Consider the following 15,619-nt stretch of genomic DNA (forward strand, 5'->3'; position numbering starts at 1 on the left):
ACTGTGAAAGGGGGGCCTGATAAGTTTTCAGGTATGTTAAGGGCTGTTCTAGAGGACTGTGATCAATTGTTTTCAGTCTACTAAGGGTAGAACTAGAAGTAATGGCCTTTATCTGCATCAAGAGAGATCTAGGTTAGATGTTAGGATATCCTTTCTAATTATAAGGATAGTTAAGTAGTCATGGAATCGGTTATCGAAGGAGGCTGTGGAAGCCCTGTCCTTGGAGGTTTTAAGCAAAGATTAGATGAACACCTGTGGTCAAAGTGTACTTGGTCCTGCCTCAGGGCTGGATTAATGACCTCTTTACATTTTGATCAATTTTTTTGTGCTGGGTGGCCCCTTTTAAAGAAACTGGCCTTCATCGTCATTAATAACATTAACATGAATAAGCAACTGCTCTTGTTACCTGTTTTGCTATCTCTAATTTACCAGCCGAGCATATGAAATATTTTCAATAGATTGGAAAATGTATATTTAGTCAGCAGTAAGTCTCTTCTATTAGCATGAAATCCACCCACTTCCTAGAGTGTCTTTGTATAGCATGGGGTGATTTATATTTGTGGGAGATGGATTTTGCCCTCCGACTTGTAGATAGGGTGTATTTAGACCACCCTTCTTTGGCTAATATTCTGGAATACCAACCCACTATGTACATGTAAACATGGATCAGATATAGACCATGTATTAAACTACAGCAATATAAAATTAACATGGCCTACATTAAATGGGTTAAAAACTGGCAAATGTCCATGTTTCAATGTAATTGCAAACTGTGAATCATCACTGATGTGGTGTGTTTCTAGTGGAGTTTTGGAGAGATGAACTTTTTTTTTAAATCAATGACCTGGAAGTTTGCAGATGACCCGGACTGGTAAGTAATGAAGAGGACAGATTTCTGGTATACACCCATGTGGATTGCTTGGTAAACAGGGTGCAAGCAAACAATACACTTTTTTTTTAATATGGTCAAACACTAAGTCATACATGTAGTACAAAGACCGTAGACCATATTTACAGGGAAATATCCTGGGAAGCAGTGAGTCTGAAAAAGACTTAAGGTTCTGGTGGATAATCAGCTGAATGTGAGCACCTGGTGTGACACTGTGGCCAAAAAGGCTGATGCAATCCTTGGATATATGAACAGGGGAATCTTGAGTGGAAATAGGGAGAATATTACCCCTGTATTTGGTGGTGGTGTGACTGCTGCTAGAATACTGTAGCCAAGTCTAGTGTCTGCATTTCAAGAAAGATTTTTACTAATGCTTCAATCATTCTCATGGCTCTTCTCTGAACCTTTTCCAATTTGTCAATGTGCCTTATCGTGATAGACTCAAAGAGCTCAATCCATTTAGCTTCACAAAGAGAAGGTTAAGGGTGATTTGATTGTTCACTGTGTAGATACTTACAGACTGCAAATATTTGATCTAGCAGAGAAAGGTATAACAGAATCCAATGGCTGGAAGTTAAAGCCAGACAAATTCAGACTGGAAATAAGGCATACATTTTTAACGGTGAAAGTAATTAACCATTGGAAAATTTAATAAGGGTTGTGGTGGATTCTCCATCACTGACAATGTTTTTCTAACACATGGACTGGGAATTATTTTGGGGAAGTTCTGTGCCCTGTGTTAGAAAAGAGGTCAGAGTAGACAATCAAAACCGTCCCCTCTGGCCTTAGAATCTATTAATCTGTGTTTATTTGCTCTTTGCCTCTGGAGGGCATTAATTTTTGTTTGAAGCTTTCCATTCCTGCTAAAGAGGAGCATACGGTTTCCCCTATAGTGTGAATACCAGCAGACAACTTTACCTCTAGCGGCAATCAAGGTGTCTTATTTATTTATTAAAATAGTATAAAGTTACAGCAAAATTGCTCTATTGTATGTTTGCATTGCTTACTATATTTTGAAAAGTTAAAGTGCAAAAGACTCCTGAACAACAAAACATCCCCCCCCCCCCCAAAGCCATTATCTTGCTGTCATGTTAAACACAAGCCTACCCCTTGCAGAAACAATCTTTTGCATATTAGGATCTGTGTCTTTGTGTTTTTTGTACCATACTTCGAATTTGAGAATTGAAACCTTGCAACTCAAAGTGCATTAGCTGAACAGCATTTAAAGTATCAGTTCCTCAAATTTACTCCCTTTTTCATATTTCTATGCAAAGCTTTGCATATATACCCTGTATTTTCAGTTGTTAAAACAGAAAATGAAAAGGAGTACTAGTGGCACCTTAGAGACTAAACAATTTATTTGAGCATAAGCTTTCGTGAGCTACAGCTCACTTCATTGGCTGTCTCCTCACTGTGTTTTCCACTGAATGCATCTGACGAAGTGAGCTGTAGCTTACGAAAACTTATGCTCGAATAAATTGGTTAGTCTCTAATGTGCCACAAGTCGTCGTCCTTTTCTTTTTGCGAATACAGACTAACACGGCTGCTCCTCTGAAAACAGAAAATGTGATTCTAGTCTGAGACAACAATTTACACCAGCATAGTTCCTATCTTTGAAAATCTGCTATGGTGCATGCTGTTCCAATATGTTATACTGGCTAGTGAACAGGTGCCATGCATCTTTTTTTTTTTTTTTTTTTTTAAATCCTCATTAATTGTACACCCTCTGCCTCTTAAATCCTACAGGGAGGCCAGGCAAAAAGAACACTGTTGGCTCAGAGTAGTCTGACACCCAGCAGGTACTGGGTCAAGCCATTTGATCATAGACTAGAAAGCCAGAAGGGACCACTGAGGTCATCTAGTTTGACCCGTATAATACAGGCCATAGAACTTCTTTAAATTTAATTCCTGTTTGTACTAGAGCGTACCTTTTTAAAAAAAAAAAATCCAACCTTTGATTTTAAAAATTGCCAGCGATGATAAATCCATCACTACACTGGTTAGATGTTCCACTGGTTAATTATCCTCACTGTTAAGGATATGCCACTCAAATTGAGGTCCCCTGTGATCAGGTTTTTTTCATACACATTATAGATAGGCGTGTGTGAGGAGGAGGTCATTCTGTTCTCTAGTGTGATTTGGTGGTCTACAGCAGAAACCAGCTGGTACCCCATCTTGTGCTTTATCTGTTAGGACATTGATCCATAAGCTTTCAGGATAACTTATTTCTGAGTTATCAGTGATTCAGAAACAGGTAATGCCATTTTTGATGGAGTGCCACTCCTCCTCCCCATAAAAACAGTATTACTGTGTCTAACTGCCTTAGTGTGATCAAAGGACCAGCTATGTCTTATAGTGAACTTACATATTTCTTCAGTTTGTGAAAAGAGCAGTTGATGGAAATACTTATTAAATTACAAGGCTGACTTGGAAAGCATGGATGAATCTGAGGTCATATACTTGACAGCAGTGTTTCCCAAACTTGGGATGCCGCTTGTTCAGGGAAAGCCCCTGGCGGGCCCGGCCAGTTTGCTTACCTGCCGTGTCCGCAGCTCCATCCAATCGCAGCTCCCACTGGCCACGGTTTGCTGTGCCCAGCCAATGGGGGTGGCGGGAAGCAGCGGCCAGTACGTCCCTCGGCCTGCGCCACTTCCTGCAGCCCCCATTGGCCGGTCACAGCGAATTGCGGCCAGTGGGAGTTGCAGTCGGCTGGACCTGCAGACGTGGCAGGTAAACAAACCAGCCGGGCCCGCCAGGGGCTTTCCTTGAACAAGCGGCGTCCCAAGTTTGGGAAACACTGCTCTACAGAGGTAAGACCTGGATGTGGAAGGGTCCTCTGCAGTGCCTTAGCCCTGATTGTCTTAGCCATGTGTCCTTGGTCCTTCATTTAAACCACACATTAAGAAGTCCACCATATCTTAGAGAATTGCTCTGCTACATCTTGTGTAATAAAAGTAAATATATTAAAGCAGCTCTTCCTAGAACAGATTAATTATTTTGTGTTCTGGGAGGCAGAGCCTTAGTATACATGTAGAGTGTTGGGGATAGTTATTACTTCAAGGTCAATGTACAAAGGAAGAAAGAACTTCTTATTTCCTAATTAATTCTTTTTCCCACTGATATTCAGGGGTTGACTTATTAAAACAATACAGTTGTTACTGCTAAAATAGGCTTATGCTGTTGTCATACTTTTAGCAATCTAAACCTCTTTGATGCTACAGCATATGTCAGTATAAAAGGGAGCAAAATACCCATAATGATTTTTAAAAACCTTATATATACTCGGTTTGTCATATTGTGGGCCTGTCCTGTACTCAGCAATATTTGATGTTCACATCCAAAGTTTTATCCTGTTTACAAAACACAGTTATGGTCCCATGAATATTGTAAATTGGAGCTATATCGTAACAAGGTTTCAGACAGCTGTGTTGTCATGGGTTGCCTAAATTGACTTGTTTGTGGGTCAGCGGTTTACAAATTGTCTAGTAAGGCAGACTTATTCTGCAATTTTAAATATTCACAACAGTGGTAATTCAGAAAACCAACTCTCCTTCTCTTATCTTTGTGCTCTCCCAGTCCTGGGCCATCTGTGCACGGTGAGTGACCTCTGGTGTAAGCTAGAGCAGTGCTACTCAAAGTGGTGGTCCGCGGACGGGTGCTGTTCCGGGAGCCATTGGCACATTGGGGGGGGGGGGGGGGAATTGCCGGTCCCCCACATCACAGCACTGAGCTAGAGGAGCCTAAAGGCTGACTTTTCCGTATGCTGTTTGGTCTGCCAATGGCCCCAGCGGGGCTGGCAAGTAACTAGGATCCCTGGGTCAGAAGGACACCCTGTGCACTGGAGGGGGGTTGCAGAGGAGTCAGTATGCCGTTTCTGCACCATCAGAATACACCCTATGTTAGCTATGGTGATTCTCAGGGCTGCTTAGCACTGGTAGTGATGTGCAAAGTAGTCCTAGAGCAACGCAGGGGCCATTTATTCAGAGACTATTGTCCATGTGTCCTTGTGCTGGGTTCTGTGCCTCAGTCTCGGTTTCTTGGCATAGTAATGTAGAATTAAGTCTTGGGGTTTAAAGCACTTGTAACTTTGGGAACTGCTGTGATAGCTGAGTGGCTTTATACTACTTTTATCTTGGCAGATGAAACTTCTCCCACTTGTTGTATTCTACTTTTCTGCGTTTGTTAGTCTTGACTGGAATCTAACCTTATGTGAATTTAAAGTAATCTTTTTTTTTTTTTTTTTGGTCAAGATTTGGCTATGCTTCTCCCTGCTACTGGTGTTTGGTGTGAAAGAGGACAGTGAAGTGTGAAAATACAAAGATTACAAAGATTGTTCAGGCCTGGAAAGAGTCCCTACATACAGCTTGCTTAGAATATTATATATTCTTTGCCCCTTTGTTTTTCTCCATACTAGCAAGAATAAATCTGCAGCTTATGTAGACACAAATCTGTATTTAAAGCTGGTTCGCCTCAGAGTTGTTCCTGTAAAGCTGTCTGATTCCACTGCCTGCATCGGTATGTATCTCAGGATTGGTAACTTCGATGACCCACAAGTGCTCTGTTACTTATCTATGTGCGTTCCAGTGGAAATAGTGTGGGTTGTGCTCTTTATCTGAAGTTGTGACTCGTTAACTTAACACTGAGTTTGAAAAATGGCTGTGTGGTTTTTAACAATAAAAACAAGCCATTTTTCTCCTACTAGCTGGATTGCCTCCAATTTTTGCAAATAATTCTAAGTGGGTGTGTAGGGTGTGGGGTTTTTGGTTTTGTGTTTTTCTTTTTTTATAAGAAAGGCTGGCATTTCTCTCTCTAGTTCAAGCATGATTAGTTTGGCCTTCTATCTTCATTTCTTAGGGAAAAGTTCTTTGTAGTCTCAGGTATGCTCTATGGCCCTAATAATTTTTTGTGTATATCATTTTGAGGTGAATTTGACAATTATATGAGGTACTTGGCTTGGGAGCAAAGAGGGAGAACTGCTTTTTGAAAATAGTGTAGTGGTTCCCAACCTTTTGAAATCCCCTTTGCAGAAGAGTTGTGGATGGACTTCCTGCCATGTCTCTTGCCATGTACTAACTTCTGCCATCTATTCTTTTTTCTTTCCATTTTTCTCTCTCTATTTATCCTCCTGTCCACTAGCTTTCTTCTTATTGATTCTTTCTCTTCTGAGTACTCTTCCATTCCTCACCCCTTCTCCACCCCCACCTCTAACATTTATTACATGTTGCTCAGGGCAGGTGTTGGTGGGGCGTGGATGTACATGGCCGAGTCATGTACATGAGCGCTGTGTTTGGGGCTGCCTTAAAGCAAGAGGAACAATGGATGGCTTTGAAGAAGTTGCTTATTACTTTGTCTGCGGACATGACAGCATGTTCACATTTGAGACACTGGGAGAGCAGGACCGATCCAGGTTCATGTAGCCTTTCTGCTCCCACTACTCCTCTCAACTGTCCCCAACCTCCTGGTCTAGTCTGACAACGCTTAGTCCCCCTCACTAGTCTACCCTCCCTCTGTTTGGAAAACACTGGTTCGGTGGGTTGTGGGTGTTGGCCCTTGATGTTTTAAAGCTGTTTTATCCAAGAAACTTCAGATTGGGTTTATTAATCTGTCTTTGAGGTGAAGTGCATGGGATTATATTGAGGAGTGGGGAGCTTTATTTTAGAGTCTGTCGAATTGAGATTTAGAAATATAACCTAGAGGGGAGAGGGTGTGATCGAGTGGACTGACCAAGAGAGGGTTGGTAACTAGAAACCACTGAGTTCTATTCCAGTGTTCTCTTGCAATGTTAGACAGTATTAAAAATAAAATACATAAAATGAAAATCCATTGTTCACCTAGCTCTAGCTGAAAGGTCATGTTCTATGCCATGGAAACTCTCACTTTTGTAGAACTGCTCAAGGAAACTCTATTTTTTCCTTGTGAAATTTTAACTAACACTTTCTTCCCCTCTGTTTTCATTTAAAAATAAATTGTTTTCTTGAGGGGAGAGGGGGAAGATGTCTGCTTTCTATTGTACCTATATGGCTAAGAAACTTCCTTCCCTCCAAGCTGTGTCCTCGTTAAATGATCAGCTAAAGCCCTAGTTCAGCTTCAGCCATACGCTTGAGTCTCTTCCTATTCAGTCAGCGTAATGCTTAAATGTGCTTAAATGTAAGCTTATGCTTAGGATCTTTATAGAATTGGGGCCTATGGTAACTGGAGGGCTATTATATTGCACATGTTCTGTTCTTTTATTTTTCTTTCGTTTATCTGACTGTGTCATCTCCCCAGATGGGAGTCCACACATTTCCTGAGTTTAAACATTACAGTATTTGAATTTAAATAAAATTTGAATCAAGAGACGAAATGGATCAAAACAGTGTCTAAATGTGTTTCTTGGAGACAAACTTCTGAAAGCAGCAGTAAGAGGAGTTAAACGTAAATTACAGAAGTCAGAACAAAATACAAAGCTGGTATTGGGGGTTTCCGGCACAAAGGAGATTCAGAGTTGTACCAGTCCACTGCTGTCTCTTTCTCCCCCCTTTCCCCGTTCTATTGGCTTTTCTCAGTCTGTCTCCTCCAACACTTCCAAAGTCCATTTAAAGTTAGTGTCTTTCCACTGACAACAGTGGGCTTTGCATCAGGCCTATGGTGATAACCAATCCTTTGTTCTCTCCAAAGCCACCTGCTTTCTGGTCCCTAGGCCTTGCATCAGCTCTGTCCAGGCACCTTGGATGGGGAAAGGATTCCTTATTCCCCGTCTCCTTTGTAGCTGGTTGACCAAAGTATAAATTACTTATACAGAAGTTAGTGTTGTAGCCATGTTGATCCCAGGATGTTAGAGAGGCAAGGTAGATGACCTATCTTTTATTGGACAAAATTCTGTTAGTGAGAGAGACAAGCTTTTGAGCCACACAGAGCAGCTCTTTACATATGTTTCATGTCTGTTATCTGTCACTCTGGTAAAAAGTGACTCTTGAATTTGAACTTTGAATACATATAACAATTCATTAATTATTAGGGTCCAGATTTATGGAGATGTTTTACTTTAACTTCTTTTTATGCACAGGCTTTTACCTAGGACATGGGGACTAAATCTTAAATGAAGAGCGCAGTTGCAAATGTAGTATATTATTATCCTTTTATATAAAAGGGTAATAAAATTTAACCAGATCCTCTTCTAAAACAAAATAGTGGCTTGATATTTGTCTTCCACTGGTTTAGCAATCGGCACTTTGCTAAATCCTTTCTGTGACACAACTTAACACTGAATGTGGACAGGGCAGTTAGTGTGTTTTATAAAAATATACTAGTTGGCTGTGGTTAACTAGAGGATCATTCATGTTCTTACACGTGTCCCTCCCCACAAGAAAGGCAAAATCATGTTGGTAACATTATGTTAAAATTTTAGTTATGCAGTTTCCCAGACTAGATAAGGCCAAAGGGTTCCATGAATGTTTCTAGGAATGTTGTTGTTCAAACAAAAAATCATCATTATATGCCAAAATATTTACAAATATTCTCCAGAGTTGGAGCTCTCTCAATAAGAGGTGCTGCATGAGTGCTTTCCATGCTCCACTACTCCCACTCAGTAAGTTATCTTTTGAGTTGTAATAGCAACACCTTTTTAGTTATAACATATGCTCTTTTTTTCTCTCCTCCTCTTCTCCCCACCCAGATCGAATTCAGTTGCCCAGGAATATGATTGAAAACAGCATGTTTGAGGAAGAACCTGATGTGGTTGACTTGGCAAAGGAGCCTTGCTTGCATCCATTGGAGCCTGATGAAGTGGAGTATGAGCCAAGAAGTTCACGACTACTGGTGCGTGGCCTTGGAGAAAATGAAATGGATGAGGATGAAGAGGATTATGAATCATCAGCGAAATTGCTGGGCATGTCTTTCATGAACAGAAGCACAGGTCTCCGTAATAATGCAGCTGGCTATAGACAGAGCTCAGATGGATCATGCTCAGTGCCCTCTTTAAGGACCATGGTGGTTTGTGCAGTTGTTCTTGTGATTGCAGTTTCAGTAATAATGGTGATCTACCTTCTTCCCAAATGTACCTTTACCAAAGAAGGCTGCCATAAAAAGAACCATACAATGGAACTGATATATCCTCTAGCAACTAATGGAAAGAGATTTCCATGGGCAAAAACCAGGCTTCCCAGTAATGTTATACCACTACACTATGATCTTGTCTTACAGCCAAACCTAACAACTACAAAGTTTGCAGGTTCTGTTCAGATAACTGTTAATGTAATTCAGGTCACTTGGAATATCATACTTCATAGCTCAGGACTTAATATCACCAAGGCAACACTGAGTTCAGCAGGTTGGAATCAGGCAAAACCAGTTGTAGTCCTGGAATATCCAATACGTGATCAGATTGCAGTTGTGGCCCCTGACGCTCTACTTGTTGGACAGAACTACACCCTCAGTATAGACTATTCATCTAATTTATCAGATACCTATTATGGGTTTTACAAAGTCTCCTACAAGGATGAACATGCTGAGAAAAGGTAGGCTTATGAATAACTCTTCTCATCCCTGTATTTCTAGGTTGTTTTGTATGTATTCATGTCATAAATATAAAGAGAAGGGTAAACACCTTTAAATCCCTCCTGGCCAGAGGAAAAACCCTTTCACCTGTAAAGGATTAAGAAGCTAAGACAACCTTGCTGGCACCTGACCAAAATGACCAATGAGGAGACAAGGTACTTTCAAAGCTGGGGGCGGACAAAGGGCTCTCTGTCTGTGTGTTTTTTGCCAGGAACAGAAAAGGAATGGAGTCTTAGGACTTAGTAAGTAATCTAGTTAGATATGTGTTAGATTCTGTTTTGTTTAAATGGCTGGTAAAATAGTTGTGCTGAATGGAATGTATATTCCTGGTTTTGTCTTTTTGTAACTTAAGGTTTTGCCTAGAGGGATTCTCTATGTTATGAATCTGATTACCCTGTAAGGTATTTACCATCCTGATTTTACAGAGGTGATTCTTTTACTTTTTCTTCAATTAAAATTCCTCTTTTAAGAACCCGATTGCTTTTTCATTGTTCTTAAGATCCAAGGGTTTGGGTCTGTGTTCACCTATGCAAATTGGTGAGGATTTTTATCAAGCCTTCCCCAGGAAAGGGGGTGTAGGGTTTGGGGAGGATTTTGGGGGAAAGATGTTTCCAAGCGGGCTCTTTCCCTGTTATATATTTGTTAGACGCTCGGTGGTGGCAGCAATAAAGTCCAGGGGCAAAAAGTAAAATAGTTTGTACCTTGGGGAAGTTTTAACCTAAGCTGGTAAAAATAAGCTTAGGGGGTCTTTCATGCAGGTCCCCACATCTGTACCCTAGAGTTCAGAGTGGGGAAGGAACCTTGACAACTCATTTGCACTTGATTCATTAATTAAAAATGATGATGGGGGGGGGGGGGGAGGGGAGCAATGACTTGGATGTGTGGTTTTTCTCACTCAGCACCTGGGCCCTGAAGTGTATAGCAAAGGAGTTCTTCAGGAGTCAGTCGCTAACAGAAAATCTGTCTGAAAATGAGTAGGGTTTTTGCTTTATGTAAAAAAAGTTCCTTAGGAAATACAGCTTTCCCTCTATATTTTTAATATTAATTCTTCATGTTGATAGCAATTTACACAAAGATCAGGTGCAGCGGGGGAGAGTAAAGCAGAAGTTTTCCATGATTAGAATCAACACTGCTTCAAGAATCTCTTGCATGGGTTGGTTCATTATAGTGCAGACAGTCCTTCAGTTCAGTTCTGTTACCTGGCTTGTAGATAGATATCCTGTTAGGTTGTATTAATTTAGGTCCTTTCATGGTTTTCTCTCAAATATGTTTGTGGTGGTGGTATTGATAATGAGTCACTACTGCAGAGGGATTGATACTCTTAACCATGAATGTTGTTGATGGGAATTTTTCCAAAAGACCACTTGGTCTACTTCTTACTAAGTCAGTAGACAATCACAAGGGTTGTACTAAGCACCTTCCTTCTGGTCTCCTTAGAAGTAGGTAAGTAATAAAGGTTTGATATTTTTCTCCATAGGTAGCCAGGTTGTTATAGCCTTACTCACATAAAATAGTACCCGACTCCTTGAGCAGTCTCATTGATTTCAGTGGGGCTACTTGAGGAGTAAATTAATATTGCAGTGTGGCACAAGCTGACCAATAATCTTTTGCTGCCTGCACCTCTTAATTAATGATAAATAGGGGACATGAATAAATCCAGTCTTAAAATAAAGTCTAATCCATTTTAAAAAGAAAACCAGCTAGTGTAAAGATTATTTATTTTTAGTAGAAAAGCAAGAGAGCTGCATAGTGTAGGAAAGATGTTTTGCTGAGCTTTCGCTATTTAAAAAAAAATCTTGTTTACTTAACTAGATGATGCAGTTGATCTCCCTGCCTCTTCCCATAACACACTAACAATGATAAATTTTAAAAGGCAACACATTAAAAAATGTCAAAGTAAATGCTTTTTGATGTCACTTAAAATTAACCTGTAGAACTTATCACCATCAGGATATCATTAAGGCAAATAGCTTAATATAGACAAGAAAAGGGTTGTAGACATGTTGTCATTTTAGAATAACTTCTGCTGCTATAAAAACTGGGGTACACTTGGAATTTATGGACTGCAACAGTACATGCATTGATCACCATCTAATAGGAAGAATCCTCATGTAACACAGTGTCCTCCAGTCCCCAAATGATATATTCTGTTGTGGAACTGGGCACATCACAGTGGGTTTATGACTTTTTTCTTTCTTAAGCACCTGGCTTTTGAAGACAGAAGTCTGGGCTAGATACCATTGGTTTGTTCCAGTTTGGCTGTGTCTGGCTGGCCAATTTTTTGAACAGTCAAAACAAGTTCCATATTTTCCTACTCAGAAAGAAATCTTATCCATAAACAAACATCAAGGAGAGGATATTCATAAGCATACGGTGAAACTCCCTCTCTGGAGATTACCTGGTGACAGATATTTTCCCCAGTGTTGTAGCCAGCTGTTGATCTTTCTTCCTTATTCTTTTGGCTTTGAATTAAAATAACAAAGATTTGTTATCAATAGCATTCTCATGCTAGTGAGCCAAAAATCACTATAATGTGAGTTGTCCATCACATCAAAATATAATTACCTGAAAGATTAAATAAAATACACTGACACAAGAAGAAGCTGAGAACACAGGCATTACAAGGCAATATATGAAATGAAATAAAATAACTGCAGTCAGGGCTTAGAAGGCAAAATTTATTTATGCCAATAATTGTGGGCAATGGGTTCCATTTTGCTTTCATTTTCTATTAGGTTCCCTTTCCAAAAAGCCTCCCTTCATTCTCTACATTTAATTTACTTCATCATTATCGTTTTTAAAAATGCAGGCTTTTGAGGGGTGAAACTGACCTGTTAGTGTGTGAATGATACTGTGTTTATCAGGCTGGCATCAAAGAAAACAAACCATTTCCTGATCTCTTGGGAGGGAAGGAGATAGAATTTTCTTCCCTCACCCCTGTTGGCATTTTCTTCCTGTTGAGGATGAGGGGATAGGGTAAGTTGTCTGTCGAAACATTACCATGCATTCAAAAACATGAGTCAGACCCTGAAAAATCTTATTTTATTTTTGAACCCCATATATTCTGGGTTATTTTTTTTCTTTTGTTTTTGAGATCTGGGGTTCATGTCTTTCAAGCTTTATTCCACAGCCATGAGAGCGAGAAACCTACTTTAAAAAAAAAAAAAAAGCTGAAATTCTCACATAAACGTATGACTCCAGGAGCAGCGGCTTTCAGAAGAAGGCCAGATAACACAAGTCTTATATTTAAAATCTCAGCAGTTGGCAGCAGTTCTTAATCCTACAATTTTTCTGTTGAACTAAACAAGAAGAGCCAAACTCTGAAAGCACTTCTCACAAGATTGTGCAGTGTCTTAATGGCAATCAACCTACACGCTTTAAGAAACTGATACAAGTAGGTGTGTCAGTAAGAGATTTAAGTTAATTGACAATAAAATGTAGTGACTTTCCAAGGCTTGTCTGTCTGGGTCAGAAGAGAGTTCAGAGAGGCAGTTTTGGAAAAGGTCACCACTCCTGATTAGCTGCACAGACGGTTGCTAGTGCCAAAGAAGTTGTGGGGGGCAATATAGCTGTAAGAGGAAACAGATGTGTGCCTGGAGGAGCAGGAAGAAGCGTGGGTAGACTTGGGAAGAACCACAAGATTGAATCAGAATGTGACCCTTTTTTTAAGAAAGGACTCTGCAGCTCTTCCACTTTCTGGGTGAACAGCCTGATGATAGCTACTACTGTACCTTCATGTTGTCACAGCATAGGTGTGGGACTTAGCAGTTTACACACTTTCCTATCAGTAGAAGGTGTGATGTCCGTGTTGGACACACTTTCTTGACCACTCTGAAAGGTTGAAAGGAAAGTAGAAAGAAAAAAGCATTTTGGTGCCATGTTTGGAAGATGATGATGTGTTGCAGTCTCCTATTTGCTAGTCTCCACTAACATTTATTGGGCCTGGCGAAACAAAGATTCTAGTCAAATGGAGTTGAACAGGATTCCCTCCCTGCCTCTGTTTATGTGTTAACTTTGTAGTGTAGATGAGCTCTTTAAGTCAGCTTAACTACATCTCTCAGAGCTGTGAAAAATTTCACACCTTGTGCAATGTCATTAAGCTGACCTAAGATCTGGTGTAGATGCTGCTTGGTCAATGGAAGAATACTTTTGTCAACCTAGCTCAGCGTTTCTCAAATATAGCCACCAGGGGGTTTCTCTGGGGTCACAAGAGCCTCCTGGGTGGTGATGGGGGGGCAACGCATCAGTCCCTCACTTCCTGTTGCTCCTGGATGTGCTGCCCTGCACCGCTTCTGAAGACAGGTGGGGCATGATACTGAAGGAGCAAGGTGAGTTCTCTACCTGTGAGGGTTGGTGGGGTTTTGGCTTCAGCCCTGGAGTGGTTGGGACTTAGGGAGCCTGGCTTCAGCCCAGGGCTCCAGCCACCAATATCCAGCTCTGGCTGCAGGGTTTCAGGCACTGACCCTAGCTTTGGTCACATGGCCCTGACCTTCAGTCATGGGGCTTCAGGCTCCAACCCCAACAGTGCGGCGACTGGCTGTGATTCCTGGTGCTGATCCCCGGCTGTATGGTGCCGACCCTCAACCCAGGCGGCGGGTGCCTGCCCTGGTTGCTGACCCTTGGCTCTGGTGGGCGCTGGCCCCGGGCACCAGTCCTGGGTGCAGATCTCCAGCCCTGGTTCTGTGGCAATGGGAGCTGACCCTGGGCTCTGGCAGGTGTGGGCCCTGGATGCTGACCTTCAGCCCTAGCTGTCTGGCAGCAGGCTTTTGCCCCTAGCCCCAGCCAGGTGGCAGCAGGTGCTGGCCCCAGGCACTGATCCCTGGCCGTGTGGCAGCAGGCACTGATCCCTGGCCGTGTGGCAGCAGGCACTGATCCCTGGCCCTGAGCACAAATCCCCAGTCCTGGTCATGCAGCAATTGGCGCTGAGCCACTGGGCTCTAGTAGGTGCTGGCCCAGGGTGTTGACCCTCAGCCCCGACACACAGTGGCAGGGTCTCCCATCCATCCCCCCGGCCTCCGCTGTCTCCCCAAGCCCTACATCCATCCTCCATGGCCCCTGCTGCTCCCCATCCCTCCATCCAAGTCTTAATTTGCCAGGACTACTTGTGAAAAGTGATATTAACACAGATACAAATATCATTTTTCTTAGCATTATTTTTATTATCTAGTCCACAAAAAATCCCTACATAAATTACAATGATTTGGACATGTATACATGCATATTTATTAGGGCTGTCGATCAATTGTAGTTAACTCACGTGATTAATCGCAGTTAATTTTTTTGAGTTAATCACAGTTTTAATCACACTATTAAACAATAGAATTCCAATTGACATTTATTAAATATTTTTGGATGTTCTACATTTTCAAATATATTGACTCCAATTACAACACAGAATATGAAGTGTACAGTGCTCACTTTATATTTTTTATTACAAATATTTTCACTGTAAAAATGAAACAAAAGAGACAGTATTTTTCAGTTCACCTCATACAAGTACTGAAGTGCAATCTCTTTATCGTGAAAGTGCAGTTTTCAAATTTAGATTTGTTTTCTTTGTTACATAACTGCACTCAAAAACAAACGTGTAAAACTTTAGAGCCTACAGGTCCACTCAGTCCTCCTACTTCTTGTTCAGCCAACTGCTAAGACAAACAAGTTTGTTTACATTTACAGGAGATAATACTGCCTGCTTCTTATTTACAGTGTCACCTGAAAGTGAGAATAGGCGTTCGTGTCGCACTTTTGTAGCAGGCATTGCAAGGTATTTATGTGCCAGGTATGCTAAACATTGGTATGCTCCTTCATGCTTTGGCCACCATTCCAGAAGACATGCTGATGATACTAGTTTTAAAAAAAAAATGCATTAATTAAATTTGTGACTGATCTCCTTGTGGGGCTGAGAATTGTATGCCTCCTGCTCTGTTTTACCCTCATTCTGCCATATATTTCATGTTATAGCAATCTTGGAGGATGACCCAGCACATGTTGTTGTTAATTTTAAGAACGCTTTCACTGCAGATTTGACAAAACGCAAAGAAGGTACCAATGTGAGATTTCTAAGGATAGATACGGCATTCCACTCAAGGTTTAAGAATCTGAAGTGCCTTCCAAAATCTGAGAGGGACGAGTGTAGAGAGCATGCTTTCGGATGTCTTAAAAGAGCAACGCTCCGATGTGGCAACTACAGAACCT

General features: G+C 41.2%; 1 protein-coding gene across 1 annotated transcript in view; it reads left to right on the forward strand.

The window, feature by feature from the left end:
* The window catches only part of LNPEP (leucyl and cystinyl aminopeptidase), a 108,940-nt gene that overhangs the window by 45,264 nt on the left and 48,057 nt on the right, over window positions 1–15,619 (forward strand). Inside the window, exon 2 of the mRNA XM_074952894.1 lies at window positions 8,544–9,384. Coding sequence (XP_074808995.1) covers window positions 8,544–9,384 — 841 coding nt within the window. The remainder of the gene's footprint in view (window positions 1–8,543; window positions 9,385–15,619) is intronic.

The sequence above is a fragment of the Natator depressus genome, chromosome 5, assembly GCF_965152275.1.
Source record: "Natator depressus isolate rNatDep1 chromosome 5, rNatDep2.hap1, whole genome shotgun sequence".
NCBI lineage: Eukaryota > Metazoa > Chordata > Testudines > Cheloniidae > Natator > Natator depressus.